This window comes from Agelaius phoeniceus, chromosome 6 (genome assembly GCF_051311805.1).
Source record: "Agelaius phoeniceus isolate bAgePho1 chromosome 6, bAgePho1.hap1, whole genome shotgun sequence".
Lineage (NCBI taxonomy): Eukaryota > Metazoa > Chordata > Aves > Passeriformes > Icteridae > Agelaius > Agelaius phoeniceus.
In genome coordinates this window covers 24,867,164-24,889,538 of record NC_135270.1, presented here as the reverse complement: position 1 = coordinate 24,889,538, position 22,375 = coordinate 24,867,164, and the positions used below count along the sequence as shown (strand labels likewise).

The window sequence follows — 22,375 nt, the reverse complement described above, 5'->3', positions numbered from 1 at the left end:
CAGCGCACAGCCCCGGCCGCGCTCTCGGCGCTGCGCCCGCCCCCGAGGAGGAGGATCCCGCCGGTGGGAGAGCCCCGCTCAGGCCCCTGAGTCTCGGGCTCGCCGGGCTGGCGGCACTGAGTTCTGCTGTCAGCCCTGCGGAGGCTTCGCCCTGGGCTGCAGCCGCGCAGGCGCTCGGTAGGAGCGGCGGGAATGAGGGCGCTGCGGTGTCACCCCCGCCGCAGCTTCGCTCTAGGACACGAGGTTTCGCAGTGCTCTGACGCTGTGCGTGTGCTCCTGGGTAAACTCGTGGGCAGAAGTAGGGAAGGCGGCCTGGCGCGCAGTGCCCGGCAGCCGTGAGTCGCTAATCGTCGCATCCCTCCGGTCAGCCTGAGGATGCCCGTGTGGAATGGAAAGCTGCTGCTGCTCCTTGGCAAAGAGGCTGCCCAGCGTTGGCGGCTTTTGCCCAGTTTTGGTTGTTCTTTACGAAACTTGGTCGAATTAGACGAGTGTGAGATGAAACCCGACTTCTGCTGCCGCCTGTGCATCCACTGGATCGTTGGTCGAGGATCTCGTAGGTGCCGTGTAGAGGGAAAAATCATTGGCAGTTAAACGAATTTACTGCTACTTAGTGCTTGCCTGCACGCAGAAGTGTACAGAGGGGGGTGAATGAGGTTCTCAGCTTTCTCTTTTGAGGAAAGAAGGAAACATGGCTCTCGCGTTTGCAAAGAAGTCTTGGAGTCATGAAGCACAGCGGCTCATAACCCAGCTCTTTGGTACCTGTTTATTTGCTTAAAACTTTCCGTAGTTTGCAGCGTTAGAAAGTTGTGTGTAAGGTCTCAGTAAGGGTGCCAATTGTTTGTGAAGCAGGGGGGTTATTTCAGGGCAGGGTTGGTGCAATACACGAGGCTCAGCTGGACGGAGTAACGTGTTTAATTTGCTCATGCTCGAATGCTTAGTGAATTTAAACTGAATTCTATTTCCTATCTCTAGGACAGCACGAAGCCGCGTTCTTTTTTTTTACTCTGTTTGCCGATACCCCACCACTGAGGAAGTTCTTGGCGAATGCTGGAAGGAAAAGGTTCTCTGCGGAGGGGGAAGGCGCGCTGTTCCTGCGTCACCTGCTTTGGGATAGTTCTGTTGTTGCAGCTGGTTTTGCTCCGCTGCTGGGGACTGAGCTGAGGGTGGGCGGGCGGGCGCGGCGCGGGAGGGGCTCCGGGCCCCCGTGCGGTCCCACCGTCCGGGAATCACCCGCGCCCGGAGCCTTCGCGTCCCGCGGGACCCGCGGGGGCGGAGCGGGGCGGGCGGCGCCTGCACGTGACCCGGGCCCGCGTGACATCACGGCAGCTCCGCCGCGGCGCCGGGAAGAACGCCGGCAGGAGCGCCGGGAGCAGCGCCGGGCCGGGCCGCCCCTCCCGCCCGCGCCTCGGGCACCTGCGCCACGGGGGGCGGCGGCCGCGCATCGCCGGGAGCCGCGGCCCGCGCCGGTAACTTTTCGCGCTGGCTTTGGGGGCGGCGGCATCTCCTTCTCGCCGCCCGCCGGGCCGTGACTCACGGCGGGGGACGTGGACGCGCTGTCCCGCCCCGCGGCCTGCGCCGGCCCGAGCGCCGCAGCGTTCCCTGCGACCCGGAGCCGGCGGCGCAGCGCCGCCCGCCCGCGTCCTGCTGCCGGCCGGGCCGGGCCCGGCGGCGCTGGAAGGTGCTGGAGGGAAGGGGGACGGCGGCGGCCCATCCCGCTGAGGCACCCGTGGTCTGGCGGGGTGCGGGCCGGGCTGGCGGCCTCAGCCCAGAGGGGCCCGGCGGACGGGATGGAAGGGGTCACTCTCGGCCTGGGTCCAGAGCCCAGCGCCGGCCGTAATGCGCGGTGTCTGCCGGCGGGGACTGAGCGGTCGCGCTGTCGGAGAGTCCCTTTCCTAAGGGGGTCCGAGGCGTCTGGGGAGCGGAGTCAGTTTCTCGTGGCTGCTGTCGTGCGTCTGAAGTGCCCGGGTTTCTGTCTGCTGTCTCCGGACGTGCTGTCAGGAGATGTTTACTTGCTTTGTGGTAACTTGTTAGCTTTCCACTATGCTCAGCTTGAAGTTCTCTGTGTCATTCACCTGTTGCATCCTGTCAACCCAGGTCGCGAGTTTTCTAGGACAGAAACTTGTCTGTACGGCTGTTAGTTTGCATGGTGCTGTTAAAAGGTAACTTTGCTTACATTAGTGGTTACTCTTCATTGTGCTGTTTCACTGACGCTTATGCTGCTGAAGTCCACAGATCTATCAAGAGATGATTTCGTTATGGGCTGGAAGCAAACCTTGGATCACTGGTGAAAGAGAAATGCTCTGTCTCCTGAAAATTCCTTCCCTTCTTTTCTTTTTCCTAAAGGGACAGCTGGGCTCTTCCCTGCAAGGCTTTTTTTGAGGGAGTCTCCAACACTGAGTCACGTTTCTGACTAACAGTTTGGATCACTGTGTGTCAGACAGTTTCTGGCTATGACTGCAGGTTATGTTTGTCTGTAGGGAAAAGTCCTCTCGGATCTGCTTCGTGTTCCAAGGTATGTGGAGTTGATCTGCTGTTCCTGGCTGTCAGAGAGAGGGCTATACCTGAGCACCGACAAAAGAAAACAGAAAGCCTGTTTTTTATTTCCTTTACTGAGTGATGTGGCTTGATTTTTTTAATTGAGTCTGAATCAAGACATAACCCCCTTGCTGAAATAGAAAAACATTCCTTATATTTTAATTATAGAAACAAAAACTGTTTGAAAAGTTCAGCCAATTGTTGCTGAGCTCTACCTTTCTATCATTTGGGTTGTGGAAGGAGGGCATTGGATGTGGTACACATTGTGCAAGGACCAGGTGGAGATTGGCCTTGGTACACTTCTTTGTCACTGCACCTGTGGCATATTCACCAGAAGATACTGCTGCTGTAAGGCTTGTAAGGGTAGACAGGCTGTGTGGCTTCCTGCTGTGACCCCTTCTTGGAATCTAGCACTTGCAGTGATACTTCTTTCTCATACATGAATATGCCCATGCATTCTTCTTCATACAGGAAGGCCAGCATTTGCAGGAGAAAAACCAGGGGGAAAATATTTAACAGCTTTCTCCCAGACCCCCAAAACAAAAGGTGGAGGAAATAAACCTAAACCAGCCTGAGGGAGGATAGAAAATGGGTCATTTTTGAGCTGCATGGGAGTTCTGTAGCTGCCAGAGGAAAGTTGCAGCTACTCGTGTTGTGAAGGGATGCAGAGAGAAGTACCACAGCAGGATCTATGTCTATATAAATTGCCTAATCTAAAAAAATATGGACAGGAAACTTTATCACAGAATTAGTGTGTCCTGGCAGTGTGCCTGGGGTTGCTCTTGCTTGCTGTTTCCAGTTACTGCTGCTGCAGCTCCCTGTGCCTTGTCAGCATGTTTTCCTTACCAGCTGGCTGTGCGGGGAGGCAGGGGGAGGCTATGCAGGACAGGCGTGCAGCCCTACGAATACAGAGCAAGAGTTTGCTGCCTTGTCCCTGTCTTACACCTGCAGGAAGAGTGTGTTTCCGCTGTGGTAAAGTGCATTTGATTGCTATGACTCTCTTTTCCTTTCTCTTGGATTAGTCCTCGCAACTCGGCATGCTAGTTCTGAGGCAAACAGAAGGAATTTTGCTGTTTGAATGTTAGCTCAAATGGTGATGGTCTCACATCTTGGAAGTATGTCTCTTGTAATTAGATCTGGCCCTTGTAATTAGATCTGGCCTGTGATTGTATGGCTGTCAAGACTGACAGTTTTCAAAATTTCAAGTTTTGAATTTAAAAATCTTTAACTCTTGCTGTTTTTCAGAAGTTGAGATTCCATCTGTCTAAGGAAGAGTATAGAATATAATGTGCTTTGTCTTGGGTGCATTGAAGGATGATCCTGCTTTCTGCTCTGGAAGCAGCTGCTGTGAAAGTCTCATTGTTGCAGATGTGTGGGTCTTTGCATGTTGAATAGGAAAGCTTATCAGATTGTTTGTCATTCTCCCTCTTCTCCCTCCCCCACCATGTAATGAGATTCACACACCTGACAGCCTTGGAGAAAAGTCAGTCTTCCAGAACTGTCATAGGTGTTCCTGCCCATTGCTGTGGGGGTTGAACCTACCTGATTTTTTAGGTCCATTCGAAACCATTTTATGATTCTATACAAAGATACCTTGTTTCATTGTGGGAGAATTCTCTGCTGATCTTCTGTAGGATGTGTTGACTTGTTTTCCTTACAGCATAATATCTCAGGAAGGCAGATTCCCATTCTCTTGGCTATGGAAACTGTCTCGGTGTGAAGGAACTTAATTTTAGGTGGGAATTCAGGGGAGTGCTTCCTTCTGATAGGTACAGGTCTGCATTAAGACCTGCATTCTGCTTATGAACAGCTTGAACTTGATCATTAGATCATACTTCTGCCAATATACAAGTACTGTTTGACTTAGCATTTTCATTGTAGTTATTTCAGGTTTCAGAGATGTGTTTAGTATTGTTAAATGAAAAGAGGCTGTCCATGTTCAGTCAGACCATAAAAATATATCAGTTAGAAATGGAACAACGGCTTCCTTTAGCATTCCTGTGTCAATTTTGTTCTGTGACTTCCTGTGACCAAATACTTTTTTTCCCATATTTGGAACACAGACAAATATCTTTCTTGTGTTCCCGCTGAAAGGGAGACACCCCTAAAGCTAGTGTAACTTGTACTTTTATATTTGGAGATCTCAAAACTAGATTTCCTGTAAAGCAAAATTACTTGCTTAATGGAGTGTCAAAAAGAAAATTTTACAGTGATTTACATAATTTTGGTGTAATATTATAAATCACTTTGGAGTATGTACTGTCAAACTCTTAACAATCTTATTTGGGGAGGACAAAGGTTAACTAAGGTAGTGCACAGAGGAGAGCAGAGCGTTGCAGATCTTCCCAGTAGGTTTAAGGAGGGGAAAAAAATAATGTTTATTTAGTGGGAAGTCGGTGAAGAAATGAAGAGAAAATGTTAGAGAATGAGAAATCTAATGCTTGTTTTGAGCAGACCGACACTAGTGCCTATCAGGATTAAGTAGGAGAACTATCTTGTGGGATGTGAGAATTGAAGCAATTTAAAAGCCATGTTGCAGAGTCAGGTTATATTTTGTACTCATAGAAACCTCTCTGAGATGTAAATAAGGTGTTAGGTGAGTATCAGACTGATTGCTAAAGCACATGACTGACAAGAGAGTAGGTGTCTCCTGGCACATAAGGCTTTCTGGTTTGTTTTAAGATTTAAAAAATATTGGCAAATTTGCTCACAAAATTTCTTGAAACCAATAGTGCATGGAAGCCTATCCTCTCCCTCTAGGGAGCAGGGCAGTGTTGGCCCACCAGTCCTCCTGCAGCTGTGAAGCAAGCAAGGTCGATTGGTTCAAATCAAGGCTTCCCACTTGCTGATAGAAATCATAATTAAAGTTAGTGATTTAAATAATTCATTTAAAGTTTGTTTTGCATTTGGTAATTTCTTAAAAGGCAGCTTTAGTCTAATCAGTTAGGCTCATCTATTACTGCTTCTTGCCAAACAGGACGATACACTGTATCTGCATACATCTATTTATGCTATTATATCACAGTAAATGTTTACATTACAAAATGGCCAGTTGTAATTACTGGGTGAATTTCTTTCCTCATGAATTGTACAAAACTGCATTTGAATAAAAAGGTCAAATCAAATATCCACTTTTTTATACTTACACTATAATCACACGAATCATGCGCTGGATACATAAGAAAAAATATCCTTGCTGGAGTGTGCTATTAAATAATAGGGATTCTGTCAGGGTAGTGTTATCTGTATTTAGCAGAATGAACTGGTTAGTTTTGGTAATTGTCTCTTTGCAGATCTTAGAATGAGCATTACTCATTGTTGTCTTGTTTTCATTTGGAGATTGTAAGAGAGAGGTACCTTCCACCCATTTTATACTGCCTGCACCACCTTTGAGTGAACTGAACTAATTTAATGAGTGAATTGAAGAAACTAATCTCTCTGCCTTTTTAAGAAAGAATTGTTTTGTACTGACTCTGCATGACTTTCTGGAGTTTAGAGTTAGACTTTTTAAACATTCTCCAGTAGCCATGTCCTGCTTGAATAGGGCCTGTGTGTGTTTAAATGGTTGTTTTAGATTTAGTCATAATTTGCCATTGACTTAGAAAATAAATTAACAAGTGTAACCTTGAAAACTGTGTGTAAAACCAACTCAGAGGAAAATGTTTGGAATTTAAGTATTCTCATCTAGAGCTCTTATGAAATGAGGGTGAACAGGTAGGCTTCTGTAACAGCTCTGTAGTATGTCTCGGTTGCCACAGACATACATGCAGAAATGTGCCAGCCCCCAAAGGACTCCACATGCCTTGCCAGAGATTTTTGCTGGAGGATCTCACAGCCAGAGAGGCACACGTAGTGGCTTTTTGCACGTCTGCCAGCAGAAGCTCACATGCAGCTTTGTGTGGGCACATGAACTTGCACTGGAACAGCCTTTGGGACTTGCTGTGGTGGTGCATGCCTTGACATGCAGGCACACATGCACACTCAGAGTCCTGTGGGCAGCCCTCAGCAGCGTGCATTGGCTTGCATGAGAAGTGCCACCGAGGCAGGGCAGTTCAGCTCAGCCAGCTGCAAGCTTCAAGAGTACAAGGAGAAGCTGTCACCTGGCCCTCAAAAAACAACTTTGTGATTCCAGTCTTCTGATTGACTGCTTCCCACCTTTGGCTGTTGTGTGCAGGAAAGGAATAATATGTTGATTTCTGTGAAGGGGCTAGGAAGAAGTTCAAAAGATGGCTTTTGTGTTAGCAGCTGGTGAGATGGACATTCTCAGGCATCTGCGTGTCTGAACAGGAAGCCAGGTAAGGATATGATAAGTAAGGATGTGATTTAAGGTCCATATAGCATGAGGACAGGCAAGGTTGCACTAATGCCCCTTCAAGAAAGGTGTCAGAACCCCTTCCTTAGCAAAGGAAGAAGGAACTTCTGTTGTGAGGAGTGTTTTAAAATGAAAAATAAAAATTTAAAATGTAAGATACAGAATAACTATAGATCATACAAGGTAGCCTCTGTTATCAGTATGTGTCTGAAAAGCAGGGACATAACTTTCTGGCCTGTATGAGACTGAAAAAAAAATTTTCCTTTGTCTGCAGAAAGCTCCCAAGCTGCTGTTTGTTCCTGTAGAAATTGAACAGGATTGCAGAAAGGAGAAACTATTGCCTGAAGAAAACGTTAATTTTCTCCCTATCGGTTGTACTTTGAGGGCATTTTCTAAAGAGCTGCTTTTAAGCAGCAGACTAGGGGTGAGGGTTGAAGAAAAAAAACAAGAAGAGACTGCAGATTTTTTTCTCCCTTGTTTCAGTATCATCTTCCACTGCTACTCCCTGATACTTGCTCTGGGTGGTGCCTTTAGCAGTGTCCCAGAATCAGTGGACCATCCACACCCTTCTTCCTTGACACAAGGATCAAAATAAGAAATGGAGCCACTTGTTGGCTTAGTCCCATTGCCTACTCCCACACACTTGTACACGTGCTGCAATTTGCAGCCTTGATCTTGGATTTGCGCTTATTTCTGAGAAGTCAAGGTTATAGGAGTGCTCTGATAGGATAACACATGCTGGCTTCCTGCAGACTCTGCTGGGGCATCAGTCTTTGCAGGATTGCTGGCTTCTCATTTGTCCTTGGGTCATGTGTGATGGCTTCCTTCTTGTGGCAGGGTTGTGCCGAAGTTGGGAGTAGACTGCAGTCCTTGCAGCAGGATGCTTGTGACAAACTCAGGTGGTCTGATGGTTACCTTCTTTTGCATTTTTCTGTTAAAACCTTTGTGCAAACTTTCAGTCTGTTCTGAGCTGTTATTGGGGAAATAGGAAAACATTGTTCTGTTAGCACCTCTGGTTCTGTGTACCTTGGTAGGGCACTTTGTGCATGGATGAGGGTGAGGCCTCCTGGGCGCTTGGAGGCAAGCTGTGAGGAGAGTGGGTGGCTTGCTTTCCCATCTGGTGGGTGTGCCAGCAGCGCAGCCATTTCACTGGCTGGGGTTTCAGCAGTGGATTCTGTCCGGATCTGGACTGTTTTTGAGCTGAGTATTTGTGGTGATGTCAGGCAGTGTGAGAAGGGAACATGACTTGGCAGGACAAAGTCTGCAGAAAGTTCAGCTCCACATTTGGCCAAGAGCCTCAAAGGCAACGAGATTGACACACACATTCTGCTACACAGCCTGTCACACGCCCTCTCACATGCTCCCTTCCTGTCACACAGATCTCTTTATCTCACTTTCAGACCTTTAACCCTTCCCTCCTAGCTTCTGCTTGGTGAGTTTATAAAACTCAGAGAAGTCCTCCTTTTGTTGACACTGTAGCTTGTAAGGGTTCAGTTGCAATGACCCCCAAAGCAGAAATAGCCTATACAGGCCAGAATCCAGAAGAGTAGTCAAAAGCAGGGCAAGTTTACTTTGCAGCAAAGCTCTTAATAGTCCTTTATTCTGACCTGCCCCCCTCTGCCAGTCTTCGCTTCACTTTCTTGGCAGCTCTTCTGATCTCCTTCATTGCTGTGCTGCAGTCTTCTGGCTGATCTATGTTTGGATATGTACATCTGCAACCCTGCCTCTCTCCTCCTGCTCTTCTAAGAGCAGTATTAGCAAAACCTAACAAAATAAATCCCTGATGATGCTTGAGTTGGGAATAGACTACCAGTCAAGCTTAGTCTGAAGCAGTTTAAAACTCTGTTACAGTATCCCTCTGATGTATTCTTTGTATGGGTATTTCAGTAGTACTGTAATTTCTTCCTGACCTCTGTGCTACATCTAGGGATGATCCTTCTATGAATGGGAATCAGTGCTTTTCCCCTACTGCCCTGAAGGGAATCTTAATGAGTTTCCTGCCTGTTTTGCAATCCAGTACTGTATTTCTGGTTTGCCTGTGAGCATTAGTATTTGTTTGGATTGATGCTTTTGGATGGAGTGGTGTTTGGATACAAAGTGTTATATAGAGACTTTATTAAGAGGTTCTTTCCCAGAAGCAATCTTGTATCAGTTATGGTGATGTGCAGTATGCTGATGGAAGTACTCCTGGGGTGGGAGGAAAGGAGGAAGTCAGTAAAATGAGCAAAGAGTTTTACTGTAAGCAGCCTTCCCCTTCTGTTCTTTCCTCTTTTGCTTCTGTTCTTTATGTCCTCTAATTTCATAGCTCGTAGAAGACCAGTTTGAAAGAGAACGTAGTCTGGACAAGGGATAGGAGTTGAGAGCTTTTAAGTTCTCTTTTTGTTTATCTTTTTGGCTTTGTCATGATATATGCTATGGCTTTGTGTCTTTTGTCATCTTGTCTTCCTGATAAAATGGTGCAGCTGCTTATTTTTTGCTTTTGTCTGTTTTAGTAGCTCAGTGCAGTTAGTGGACTGTGCCATGTTCCTGCTCAGAGGAGTCAACAGCAGTTTGAGTTTCTGTGTTGAAGAGATGCACTGAGACAGCCTGGGGAGCTGAGGAGATTTCCCTTAATAAAAAGTGCTTGGCTAGAATAGGCATGAATCATGAAAAACTGTTCTCTTACTGCATAGTTGAGATGAAATAATTTTTTAAGGAAACAGGTAAAAAAAACCCCAGTATGTTGTGGTATTACTTATCACTACCATTTTCTGTCTGCAGGAAAAAAGGCCTGCAGTACTCTCTTCTAGACATAATCTTTATTGGTCCTCTTATTCCTTATGGACTAGGTTTAGCCCTTTTCCCTGGCATTTCCACTACCAGGATGTTGTTATTTTGGGTATTCTTTTTTTTTCTTTCTTTTTTTTTTTTTTAAGTTCTGATCTCATGCTTCAGATTGGAAATAGCATTGGGGTGATTTCTCAAATCTGCTGTGAATCAGACTCATGTTTCCCTGAAGCTGGGCTATAACGTCTGTGGGACTGAGGGTCATTAAAGAGGAATGTAGGATTCATGGTAGAGTCTTTGTTCTGTAATATGGTGCTCCCAGAAAAGTCCACAATTATTAAAGAGAGAGGCTTCTCTAATTTTTCCCACTCCCTTCCAGCTTCTATGCAAGCCCCATTTAAAAAAACCCAGCTTTTTGGACCTAGTTGGTTATTTTCATTGCTTCTGATCTTGGTGACACTATTACTTCTTGCCTCTTTTAAAAACTGTTCTCTGGGAAGCCAAAGGAAGCCCTGGGTTATAAAACTGTTGCTTCAAAGAATGCCTGACTGTTATGTTTTGCATAGCTACTTATAATTGTGCAGAGCAAGATATTGATGGCTGAATAAATATAGAGAAGGCATCCAGAAAGAAACTGAGTCTGTGGTCCTGTTTTCCATGATGTCATGCAGTGGCATTTATAAAGAAACAGAGGTGGTGGGGTCAGATTGCATTTTTGGCCTTCAAGTAGGATGTGATGAGGTATTGCTTCATGAAGGGCGTGTAAGAGCTGGTCAGTAGCAGGATTAATGAGCTACAGACACCTCAACTTTAATTTTCCAAACTGAAGGGGGATTTTGTTAGCAGATTATTTTATAGTAGGAAGTTTTATTGGTTGCTTGAACACTTTTTACATTTGGGGTTTTTTTTTTTTTGTTGTTTTGGTAGTGATTTTTTTTTTTTTTGTTGTTGTTGGTGATGTGTGTATCTGGTGTTGTGGTTAGAAATGTGAAGGAATGACACTATTAGCCATTACAGGGACCCTAGAAAGAAAAACAGACATGTAAACCAAAACCACATTTGCATAGATACATGTGCAAGGGGAAAGAAGACTTACTGCTAGGATAGCTACATTTGCTTGGAGAAATTGAGTGCTACTGGCAAAAGAATGTTGTTTCCAATTTAGAGTGAGTTTCCATAGGAAAAAAATGCTATAATTGCTATTACAGTTGATGCTGACACATTCTGTGGACAAGGACCCAGGCTGGATTTCCTCCCTTCTGCTTCCCCAGAAGTGGCACAGAGCTGCCCTTTGCTTTCTGCTCGCAGGAGGGGGCAGCTACTCTGAGTGTTTCATCCTCCTGGGAGGAGCACAGATGGAATTTTTCCTGTAGGAAGCCCCTATCAGAGACTCAGTCCTGCTTCCTGCCATCTGAAGGTTGGTGCTGATAGTAGTGTTGAGCTGTCAGTGAGCTGGAGTCGTGGCCAGGCACAGGGGATTATTGCAGTTCAGCTACAAACAGCAAGTTCTGCTCATGTTCATCCCTGTGAGGGCTGCAGAAGCTGGTGTCCCTCTAAAGTGACTCTGCTTTGTCTCCTCCCCCTGTTGAGAAACTGGCTACACAGCTCATCTGGCCAGACAGAACTGAGGAGGGATGACTTGTCGTTTTACAGGATGGCATGGAGGGGAGGATGGAGGGATGCTGCTGCTGTCACATCTGTAAGCCTGTGCATGTCCTGGTTTGGCCATTCCTGTGGTGGCTATACTCTAGGTTAGCCAGAAACTTGAAGGCTGAGGTAACAGTAGAAAGCCTAGAAGGGGTTAGAGATTTTTTTTATCTAGATCAGGGTTGTGTTGTTTTCCAGAGTTCAAAGGAACTTGTGTCAATGGCCTTTTAAAGGAATTTCATGGCAGCAAGGTGGCTACATCACTCCTGATATGACTTGTTATTCATTTCCAGTTCATTAACCAGGGAAAAGTCTTATCTTCTTACCATAATCCCTTCCTCCCTCTCCTTGTTTCCCTGCCCTCTCTCTCTTCCCTTCCCTCTTCTTCTCACTCTTCCCCTATCCACGTGCCTGCCTCTTTCTGTCTCCCGTTGTCAGTGGGAGTGATATTTCCTTGCAAACAGGAAGAGAGGCGGGAGCAGCCCTGTGTGCAGTGTGAATGAACTCCAATAACCTCGTCTCCTTTCTCTTCCTTGCAGAACCAAGGACATCTGGCAATTGGGAGAGAGGGAGGGAGGGAGGAAAAATAAAGGCACAGTCCATTTCAGAATCTTACCCACCCTGAAAGTAGTCACATGCATGCTCTCTTTTCCTCTTGCTCCTTGTGTTGACATGGCTCTCTTTAATCAGACAGAAACCAAGAGTTGAAGGGAAGGGCAAACCCAAAACCTCAGCCTTTGCCAGGCAAGGTATAATGAGAGGCAGGTGAGAGAGATCAGGGAGCACCTGTTTCTGGATGAGGCATGTGAGCAAGAGAGCTGACTTGCAAAACAGTTGCTGTTGGGGGTGAGCTTTGCAGAGCCTGTAGTTCCCTGGGTGGGACTGGAGTCAGTGCATTCTGTCATCATCTGATTTAAAATTTGGGAAGCCGTATTTCTAAAATGAGGGAGTCCACAGGTTCTGCAGAAAAGAAACAAATATTGTACTCTGCAGATCGTGGACAAGGAGCGGGTTTGGTTTTTTTGGACTTTTTATGTGGAGCAAAGCAGAAATACTTCAGGCTTATTCTGCCCTGTTTTATTGCATTGTGTTTGGTCATACAGTTGTGCCTTAAGATTCTAATTCAGTTTGCTAACCCATTTATTCACTTATTTCAGTCCTACATGCCTTATGTAGGGTGAAACTGGCTTGAACTCCTGTTGCTACTACCATTGTTTGTTTATAATAGACACTTCACCTACAGAATAGCTAAGTCATATTAAGTTCAGATTCATAAGTGTCCATGGAACTGTCTGTATTTTGGTTGTAGTTATAAGGTCTAATCCTAGAAGGAAAGTTATGGAGACTTCCAGCTCCCAGAACTTAGTTTTAGGGTGTTTTTCTGTAATAGGAGCCAGACTTTTCCCTTCAGTGTTCTTTTAGAGATACTGTCTTTCAGAGTAACACCTTTCTTCTCTTCCCAGTACTCTTTCAACCAAGTGACATACATTTGTTTATTTTAATCTTTTCAGTTGTTAGTCACTTCTGCTGTTGTTCTCTGAACTTTGTGGTGGTTTCCGTGCCTGACCTGGGTAGGAGACAGCGTGCCTTGTGTTGAGACCAAATGAAACCCAGTGAGAGCTGGATGCTGCAGTAAGCCCACTTCAAAGGGAGAGACAAATGCCTGGGCAAAGACCATGCCAGGAATCAGCAAAGTTATGGGTAATAAAGGAGTTGGTCAGCAGCAGGAGTAAAACCTAAAGTAAGGTGGGGGACAGGGGGAGAGAGGCAGGCTTTGGAAGTGAGCTAGGGAGGGAGAGGTGGCAATTAAGACCCTTAATTTGAGGGCAAGAGACCAGAATGCAGCTGCGCAGCTGGGAGTGACTTGTAGGACTCTTCTGCATAATTGTCAATGGTGGCAACAACTTAAAAGGCTTACAAAGCAGTGCTACAGTCTTGGACAGCTGCTCATGGTCAGCTGAAGCTTAGCTGGACAGCGAATGAAAGCAATCAGGAGGCTGTGACTTTTCTTTATCAGCTTGGGACTGACGGTGGCTCGCAAACTCTTTCCAGCTTGTGGTTGCCTTTATGCTTCTGGGAGATCAAAATGGATAATATGATTTCAAACTCTGTCCCTGTAGTTCTCTGAGAGAGGGATTTACAGCAGGGCAACTGAGCTAGTCTGTTCCCTGAGTGTTGCAGAACTTTTTTCCATTCTTTGTAGACATACTCTTCAAAGTCATTCTTCATAGTGTCCTGTTGCACTGCTTTTCACATTTTGCATTTTTGTGGTTTGTCTCTCCCACTGTCAATCTGAAGTTACTATTTTTCATGTGAGTTTTGATAGTTTTCACATGTAGTATTACTTCATTTTCAAAGCGACAGATTAATTTTCTGTCTTGAAAGGTACAAGGTGTCTTTTTCAACTTTTTCCTAATTGAAACGTGTCATATGTATACTTTTCCCTCTCTCATAAACCTCCTATCTGTTTCAGCATTTTTTTGAGAAATGTGATGATGTAGAGGGAAGGAAGAAGAATGAGCCAACATGAGCTGGGAATAATCTTTGTTTCTCTGAAGCAGCTACAAGGTAGTACCAAGATCCAATGGAAGATTTGTAAAAATACTCTGGCTGCTACACCAGGCACAGTATAGGAAAAGCATTATGTCACAAAATATGGTTACTCTGTATGAAAGGATTGGAACAGTGATGTCTCTCAAGGGGCTTAGTTCTCTGCTGGTGCTGTAGAGTCCTGTGAAATCTCAGTCTAACTGGTGCTGGTTTTTTTTCTTGGCCACGCTTGGCCATCTGCAGCCAGCATTTGATAGCCACTGTAGCATTATCACTGTGTGAGTTATGCATTTAGGTTTCAGCAGAGGTCATTATGCACTGCCGTGGGCCCAGCTTTCAGAGATAAATGCTAGCAGCCAAAGTGAATCTATACTGCATGTCAGAGCACACCTAGAAGCCAAAATGCCAAATTATATCCCTGCTTTAGTTACCTCTGAAAGATAGCCCTTCCTGTCAGTTCTATTTGTTCACCAACAGCCTATTAAGGCCCCTGCAGAGAGGTGCTGTCCTGTTGACACACAGTGAGCACAGTCGTGTTAGCATATGTGTGCAAACATGAGGTCTCTTCCTCATGATGCTGACACGCTGCAGAGTGGCTGCTTGTGATTCATTACAGAACTGAAACATAGCTATATATGTTTGCCTTGGCAGGAACTGTAGGATATTGTAATTTACAGGGCCAGGACTGCAATGAGTAAATCCTGTTTTGAAACATCACAGAGACTTGAACAAACTTTCTAAAAAGCTACTCTTTCTTCACAGCATCCATTATTTGGAGGTAAAGGGCTTGTTGTACTGTTCCTCTGATTGTTCACGTGTTACACGTGAACAGTGAGTTTCTTCAGAGATGTGCTTGCATCTGTACTGGTTCCTGATCCTTAAACTCCTCACAGAAAGTGCCAAACTAAGAATACCAGGGAGAGGACAGCACTCTTTAGCAGAAGGCTCACACTAACTGCATTTGGTTTCTATATATTCTGTGCTGCTCAGTGATATCTCATTTACTGGCCTCAATGATCTGTAGCTTAGTCTGTTGATGATGGGTCAGATCAAAGTCTTCCAGAAGAATGTGTAAGTGCTTCAGCTGGCTTAGAGGAAGACTCAGCTGAGGGAATGGGATGAGATTGTTGCTGGAGGAAGTGATGAATGTTTCTGACATTCAGCATGAGGTACAAGAGCCAGGGCTGCCATCTTTAGTCTCTGAAAAAGCAGTTCTTTGTTGTAGGAGTGCTGACCTGGAGACCATCAGTATCCGAGTTGTTCTGTTTTCTCAGAAAAGAAGGGGAGATGGAAGAAATGGAGTAGGGTGAAGCTGATGGCAGCACATTTCAGAAGTGTTTAGTGTTACATTTGAGACATGGGTGGCAAGGGCTAGCAGAAATTTGTTTCCCTCAGCCTTTCATCTCCACATGTTTCTTCACTGGAGTATGTCTGCTCATCAGGTTACTCTCTTCAAGATGCTGCATTTGAGAGAAGCAATTGCTTCATCATTTGTCACATGGCCAGTCCTGGTTTCTGAAACTGAAGGAGTTGAGACAGACAGTGGGAGGCAGCATAGCTGACTGTGTCAAGAAGACAGTGTTCCCTCTTGCAGTTAGGGCTTGCATCACCTTTCTGCATTTTTGGTTGAAGTGGTGGTGCAGATTGGGAGGTGTGAATCTCTAATAACATCATTATTAGTACAAAACTTGGCAAGATTTTTAGTCATATAAAAACAATCCTCATGCATTTCTGTGAAAACTAAGCCTCAGGCTTGTCACATAGCCTCTCACTTGTGTGCATGTGAGGAAGATGCTCAGTAGGCTTCTTTACCTAGCACCAGAGTGCTGCTGTTCACTGTAAGGTCAGTTTTTCAGCCTGCAAGTGTTATTATTGCACCTACAAAAGGATAAGTGCTCTGTCTTAGGAGCAGAGAAGACAAGTAACCTTTTCTATCTGGCCCATTCTGTTTTGGGAAGGTTGGAGGCTAGTGCATGAAGCAGAAACACATTGGGTAGTTCTACAGTGCAGAAAGTGGCTTCTCTGTTGCTGTGTCCTGGATGTGCACATGGATTTATAATCCCCTCTCTTGGTAGCTTGCAATCTCTCAAGACACTCCTTTTTGGTCTCCAGATGTCTTGCTGACAGCAAGTTTCACGCTTGCAATGTCAGTCATTGTGCAGATCACACAGTTCTGAAATCCCATTAGACTGTACCCTTCTGTTGTTTTCTGGAATAAGTTCCAGTTGAGGCAGGGGTGCACTAAGAATGGGTCGCTGTACTGGAGGTCTGGGCCTGAGCACTGTTACTCAGTCCCTCAGATGGGTGATCAAACCCTTCCTTTGAAAAATTGCTGCAGTAGTGCTGCTGGTGATTCATTCTGCACAATAATTAATCTTTGAGTGAGTCTTTTGCGTGGTTTAAAGGAATGTGGAGATGCAGAGGCTTACTCTTAGCTTTCTTGTTTCATGCCCAAACATGTCCAGAGACATCTGTGTCAGCATTGCTGAGGAGCTTACATAGGACTAGGAATACAAATTGGGTTTGGATTTATTGCAGTAAAGTTCCCATCTCCATCTGATGCTCTATGTTGCTTCCACAAGGTTTTCAGATTCTGCAGGATTTACTGGGGAGACTTTTTTAAAGAAGTTGATTGTGGTAGCCACATGGTTCTTTGAGGACCATGAGTTTCTTCAAATTGCTTGCAAATCACATCGGTTAGGTTGTACTATCCCATAGTAGGACTTCCTTCTGTCTGTAGGTTTAAGTTTCATATTTTCCATCACTGCTTTTATCCTAGATAGTCTGTTTCTCCAGCTCCCTTAGGGGGAGGGGAGCTCTGAGTTCCTGATGCAGTCTGAGGCTGTGTTTACAGATGTCACGTGAATTAATGTGCCCTGTGGGTTTTAACACCTGCATCCACAGTGTAATTGGAGATGACAGGATCTCAGCAGGCCTGACAATGTGACTTGCTTTTATACTTGATGCCTGTTTCAGAATTCTGGGAGGTGGTTCATTTTTAGAAGCATTGCTTTCATCTTTGTTTTTGACATTCTGAGAAAAGTTGTGTGGTCTGGTCCAAATACCCAGGAGGAGAGAAGGGAGCTGGGACAGTGGTTTTCTGCCTCTTCGTGGTAAGCACTTGAGTGTGTGAGGCATGCCCCTGCTTGCCTGATGCTCTTGTATCTGAACTGCTTCAGAGCTTTCTGTCACCTCCTGCCTTTCGGGGACTGATAGGCTTCCAGTCCTGAACTCAATCATTCAAACAGGCCTTTCACGTAGTTGCTTTTTAAATCAGTTAATCTCTTTAGCTTGCATTGGTAAATCACGGAGTTAAGATCAAGTGACGTTCAACCAGCTTAGGGGTGTTTACATTAGCAATTTACATGAGTTTCACTGAATCTGTGTGATCTACTGAGTCGGCTCCTTTCTGTGCAGGTGGGGACCACTTTGGAAAAAGTGGTTGGATTTGCTTTCCAGTTTCAGATTCTGTAGTGGAGTTAGGGCTCTACTAACTGTAATGAAGATGCTTTTCAGTATGGTTTCTAGGTTCCACAAAAGGGTGTCCTCAGAAGGCTGCTGGTGAATCCATTTCCTGAGAATGGCATCATGGCCATTTCCCATAGGGGGGATGCTGGCTTTCAGTTTCTTACTGTAGGTGAGGGGAGGATTTGTCATCCTTATCTTTGATGCATCATCGACCTTTGTCAGTCTTCAGCTACTGATACTAATATGGAAATTCAATGTTTTGTAGTCTGCTAAATAGTTGTTTGAAAAATCTCTTTTCCAATTTTCTATATGCTCTGCAATGCATGCACCAAAATTCAGGGCAGCTGGCAGCACTGAGCTATTTTTTACTGGAAACTTTAACAAAGGCCACTGGTTATAATGTCAGGAATTTCCCTCTTACACACTTGGAGAGATCAGGGATGAAGTGCACTGGTAGTGTTGGCAGTAATGAAGTCGCTTTGATAAATCTGTTGGCAATGAAATAATAGTTTTGCACCTGGATATGCTAGTCTTGTATCTTTTCCCACAGTTTGTTAAAATATTGTGTTTTAAGAGTGGAAACATTGATAAAACAAAGCTAATTACAGAAATGAAATCTTGAAGCTTGCTTGTGATACAGCTTGTAATAGATTTTGGAAGTTAATAGTTTCAATAGCTGAACTCTTGCCTCTTTTGCATCTGTTTGTTTTTTCCACAGGTACTTCCTGACTTTCAGTAGTAGAGAGAAACTAAGGACTTTGAAGATAGATGCCTGTGGCCCCTTGCTAGGCAGAAACAATGCTGCAGCGATGAGATTATAGTGAGCCCTTCCTGTGTGGCTTCCATGGGTCCCACTCAACTCAGCACACAGGATCATGGGAAGAGAGTGGCAAGTGTATTGGAAATGGAGGAGGAAGGGCTTGCACTCTTCCCTGGCTCAGAGAACCCCCCTGAGCATGCAGGTATGCAAAAATTCTCACTAAATCTATGCAAGATAAAGACTATCCATTCTTTCAGCTGTAAGTAGCATTGCTACTTGGCAAAATTTTAGGACCATTTCTACTGTGCTTGAAGCACTCCGAGATGATGTCTAAGAATAGAGTCAGTTATTGATAGCTGAAGACTGGGTTTATCTAAGTGATAAATGCGTTGAATATTTTGCTTATTTGACCTTCTAGAGACTAGGTCCATGGCAGTAAGATAAAGATTTTTTGGGCTTACCAAAAGCTGCTGAACAATAAAGCTTTACTACAGGTGACAATCCAACAAGGGTAGGTGGTGCAAAGAAGTGATAGGGTTTTGCAGGTTGGTGCAATGGGAAGACAGTAGACATTTCTCCATGTATTTCTTAGGTTAACTGAGGATGAAGAGTATCAGACATAGAACTGAGATTCTGTAGTTAAAGCTGCTGCTGATAGCCACAATCCTACACTTTCAAACTGTAAGAAGACTGTATAATATCTCTGGATAGGTAATACAAAAAAAAGGAAAGCGTAAGTGCATAGGATCATCTTCTTAATGAAAATATGACAAATTAATGTGTTTGCTCAGCAGTGAGGCAATGGGCAATCTTGATATGAAACAAAGAGATAATCTGAACCTTGAATGAGGATTCCTCAGTGGAGTAGAAACAAAGAGAGTAGTTAAAAGGGGATATGAGATTTTTCAATAAAAGTCCTTAAAATGGGTCTGAGGACTTGAAAAGAAAGCAACTGATAGATTAATTCCTTATGAAAATATAAGGAAAAAAGACACAAAATGTGGAAAATATTAAATAGGGAATCTAAAGAGGAAGGAGGACCCTAATGAGAATTGAAGGTTCAGAAGTGGCATTCATGCTTTCTTTATACATCTTACATTATTTCTGTAATATCTTTGACTACAGAAAATAACAATAATCATCTGTGTAACTAAAATAATTCTTGCTCAGAGATGGAAAGTAATTTGCATAGATCAAAGAATAAACCTATCTGTCTCAATAAAGCAGTCATAGAAAATGTAATAAAAAATTTATGTAATGTCTTAGAGACAGCTAAGAAATCCAAAAGAGGGACAGATTTATCTGTGGAAGTCATTGGAGTACTCTGATGTTTCTCAGAAGCATATGAACATCACTTAAGGCTTCAGCAAAGTTGTTACACTAGTTAGTCTGCCATTACATGTGTTTATACTAAGTAATCTGAAATAACTGTAAGCATTGCATCATTTTTACTTGGTAGTGTGTGAAAAGAAATGTAGTTGAACAAGAGAGAAGATTATCAGAAATGTAACCTTTCTGATGACATTTTCTTGCTGTCCAATCTACAATGAGAAGTGCAGGCCAAATTGAGTTACCTCCAGGCCTCTGTAAAGTCAGTGGTATTGAAAATCAAGACCAAGATACTTATGGCTGGAGACTTGTATTGAGGAACACAGATAATAATGTCTGAGAGTGACCTAAAACTGGTTACCGTTTCAGGAACTTGAGCATAATAGTAAATATAAACACAAGTAAGGATAGAAGTATTGGAAGAGTAAGTAAAAAAAATGAGACATGCAATTGTAACCCTGATGCTGGTCAAGAAATGCAGTAGCCTTTTTCTTCAAACTAAGCAGTAACTCCAGTGTAAAGGCTTTCCAGGCATATCTAAACATTATCTGGAGATTTATCAAGATATGCTGGTTGTAATCTTTATAACAGCTGCCATGAATCAGTAATATCTGACACTCACAAAAATACCTGCACTATGAGCTGTGTAGAGTATCGGATGTCAGCATAGCTAGAATTAAATGGATAGAAAAGAGAGAAGGCTAATAGAAGGGGAATACACATGTAATATCGGCAAGCATTTGACTGGAGTGCTTAAGGTAAGATGTGTTGGAGCAGAGCAAAGATGTTTTCAAAATGCAGAGCCACTGATAAGATTAAAATCTCTCAGAATGTTATAGGAGGAGTTGGGAGCTGCTGCACAAAACCAGCTGAAATGTGAAGCAGTAGTGAAGGTCCCATATTTGAGATAGAGCAACAAGCTTTAGTAAAGGAACTGTCACTATGAGAGTGTTTCAGCTTTAGGAGTGGGAAGCGCCCTTCTTGAAGAGGAGATGCTGGCTTCAGGATTCCAAAGGCTCCCAGAGCTTGTAAAGTGTACTGCTTGTGTGCTTATTGCAGCTAACTACACAAGCTGCTGTCTCTGTTTCAACAGTTTTCCCAAGTGTTCAGTTACAGGGATTGTCTGCTCAGTCTGGCTTTTGTAGGGTCACAGTTTCAGCACTGGCTTTCTGTCACTACTGAATTGAGGAAATATTTTTCCTTATTCTTGTCCATATGTATGGCAGAAAATAGAAGTAAAAGAACTTGAGGTGAGTTCTGAAGAAATTTACTTTTTGCACAGTCTTGGATTTCAACTCAACTTTTTTATAGGTCTTTCTCACATTAGTAACATAACTGTAATTGGAAATTGCAGAACACTTGGCCTCAGTGTGTTTTGGCTCTTTCCCTCTGTTATGGAGAGGAACAAATGTTGAAGCTATATTTGTTTATATAGTTGAGGTGAAACCTTGTGGATTATGTCAGTAAGTTTGTTGCAGAAGACTTGTTTGCCCAGAAGGGGTGTGTGGCTGGTAGATAATGGGTTTGAGTGAGGATGTTAGTTGTCAGGGATGGGGCAGTCAGCTGCAAACACCACACTTCCTTCATGTCTCTGAGTTTACTTTTCTTTTTTTTTCTTTTCCTCGCTACTGTTCATTTTGGTAGAAAATCCCCCCTTGAAGCGGAAGAAGGGCCCAGCCCCTAAGATGCTGGGAAACGAAGTGTGCAGCGTGTGTGGGGACAAGGCTTCGGGCTTCCACTACAACGTGCTGAGCTGCGAAGGCTGCAAGGGCTTCTTTCGCCGCAGCGTCATCAAGGGCGCGCAGTACGCCTGCAAGAACGGCGGCAAGTGCGAGATGGACATGTACATGCGCCGCAAGTGCCAGGAGTGCCGGCTGCGCAAGTGCCAGGAGGCCGGCATGCGGGAGCAGTGTGAGCACTGGGGTGGGGACGGCACAGCTGGGCTCTGGGGACCATGGCTGTAAGGCAGGGGCAGTGCCAGTGCTTGGGGAGGGGGGACAAGGAAGGCGTGCAGGCTGAACATTGGAATGTGTGTGGGAAGTCACTGAGAGCTCAACAAGGATCACTTGGGGAGGTGAGGCTGTTAGTGGAACTCTTAACACCCAGCCCTGCTTTGTTCCTTGTAAGAACTTGTGGAATATACCAGCAGAGGAAAGACTCACATGTTCATCAGGGTGCTGTAAAGTGTGTCAGGCACATCAGGCTTGTGACCAGGACTGTAAGATTGGTCACCGTGCTCCTTGAACAACAGGCACTTTTCTTTGCTTCCTACTGTGAGCTTGCAAAAGAGGTCAAGGGCAGCACCACAGTACTGCAGCTGTGTTTGTGCATGAGCTAATCTCATTGCTCCCTTTAGTGATCTCTGCTATTTTTCTCACGCTAGCCATAAGGCTGCTGTTTCTGAATATTCACCAATATTCCTGCTTGCATATCAGGAACAGCCCTCTTTGGCCAAGGTTTCATCCCTTTACTGGTCAAGACTGACTGAATGAATCCTCAATTAAAGTTAGATCTGTGTGAAGTCTTCTTTTTTGACAGTCAGCACCCAGAACAGCTAGGAACAGTGGGTGTTTCAGAAACAAAAAATAATTTTGCAAAAATTAAGTGCCAGTGAGCTAGGAGACATGCTGTTCAGTTTTTCAGCATGAAACACAGCACTTCATATATCTTTGTCTCACTGGTTTTTATCAGCATTATGTGTGTTGTCTTTACCCCATTTCCCCGTTTCCAAGAGATACAAAACAGATGAGTTTGAAGAGCAATGTAGTAAGACCACTTGTTCACTTTGGTTCTCTTTTGTTGCAGGTAGATACAGAGAGCCTCAGTATGTTTCTGCATTTAGTCATTGTTTTGTGTTGAAGACAGCTCAGGAAAATTAGGTCAAATGGAATCTTGGTGTTATTATCAAGAACTTGGCAATACTTGTTGATGCTGTAATCCCCACTGCAAATTTGCCCTGTTAGTTTTGACAGAAACTAAGGGCTTTTTCCTCCAGCTGTTTCACTTAC

General features: G+C 44.5%; 1 protein-coding gene across 11 annotated transcripts in view; it reads left to right on the top strand.

Moving 5' to 3' along the window:
• The first annotated feature begins 42 nt into the window (after positions 1–42).
• The window catches only part of NR1H3 (nuclear receptor subfamily 1 group H member 3), a 30,797-nt gene continuing 8,464 nt past the window's right edge, over positions 43–22,375 (top strand). Inside the window, exons 1-5 of one of the 11 annotated variants that reach the window (XM_077180093.1) lie at positions 1,226–1,466; positions 2,344–2,512; positions 13,734–13,828; positions 17,997–18,240; positions 21,012–21,278. In XM_077180093.1, coding sequence (XP_077036208.1) covers positions 18,123–18,240; positions 21,012–21,278 — 385 coding nt within the window. In that variant the 5' untranslated portion in view covers positions 1,226–1,466; positions 2,344–2,512; positions 13,734–13,828; positions 17,997–18,122. Of the gene's footprint in view, positions 265–1,225; positions 1,467–1,520; positions 1,679–2,025; positions 2,160–2,225; positions 2,513–13,733; positions 13,829–17,996; positions 18,241–21,011; positions 21,279–22,375 lie in introns of those variants that run through there. The other 10 variants (XM_077180092.1, XM_077180094.1, XM_054634282.2 and 7 more) reach the window with 10 other exon arrangements.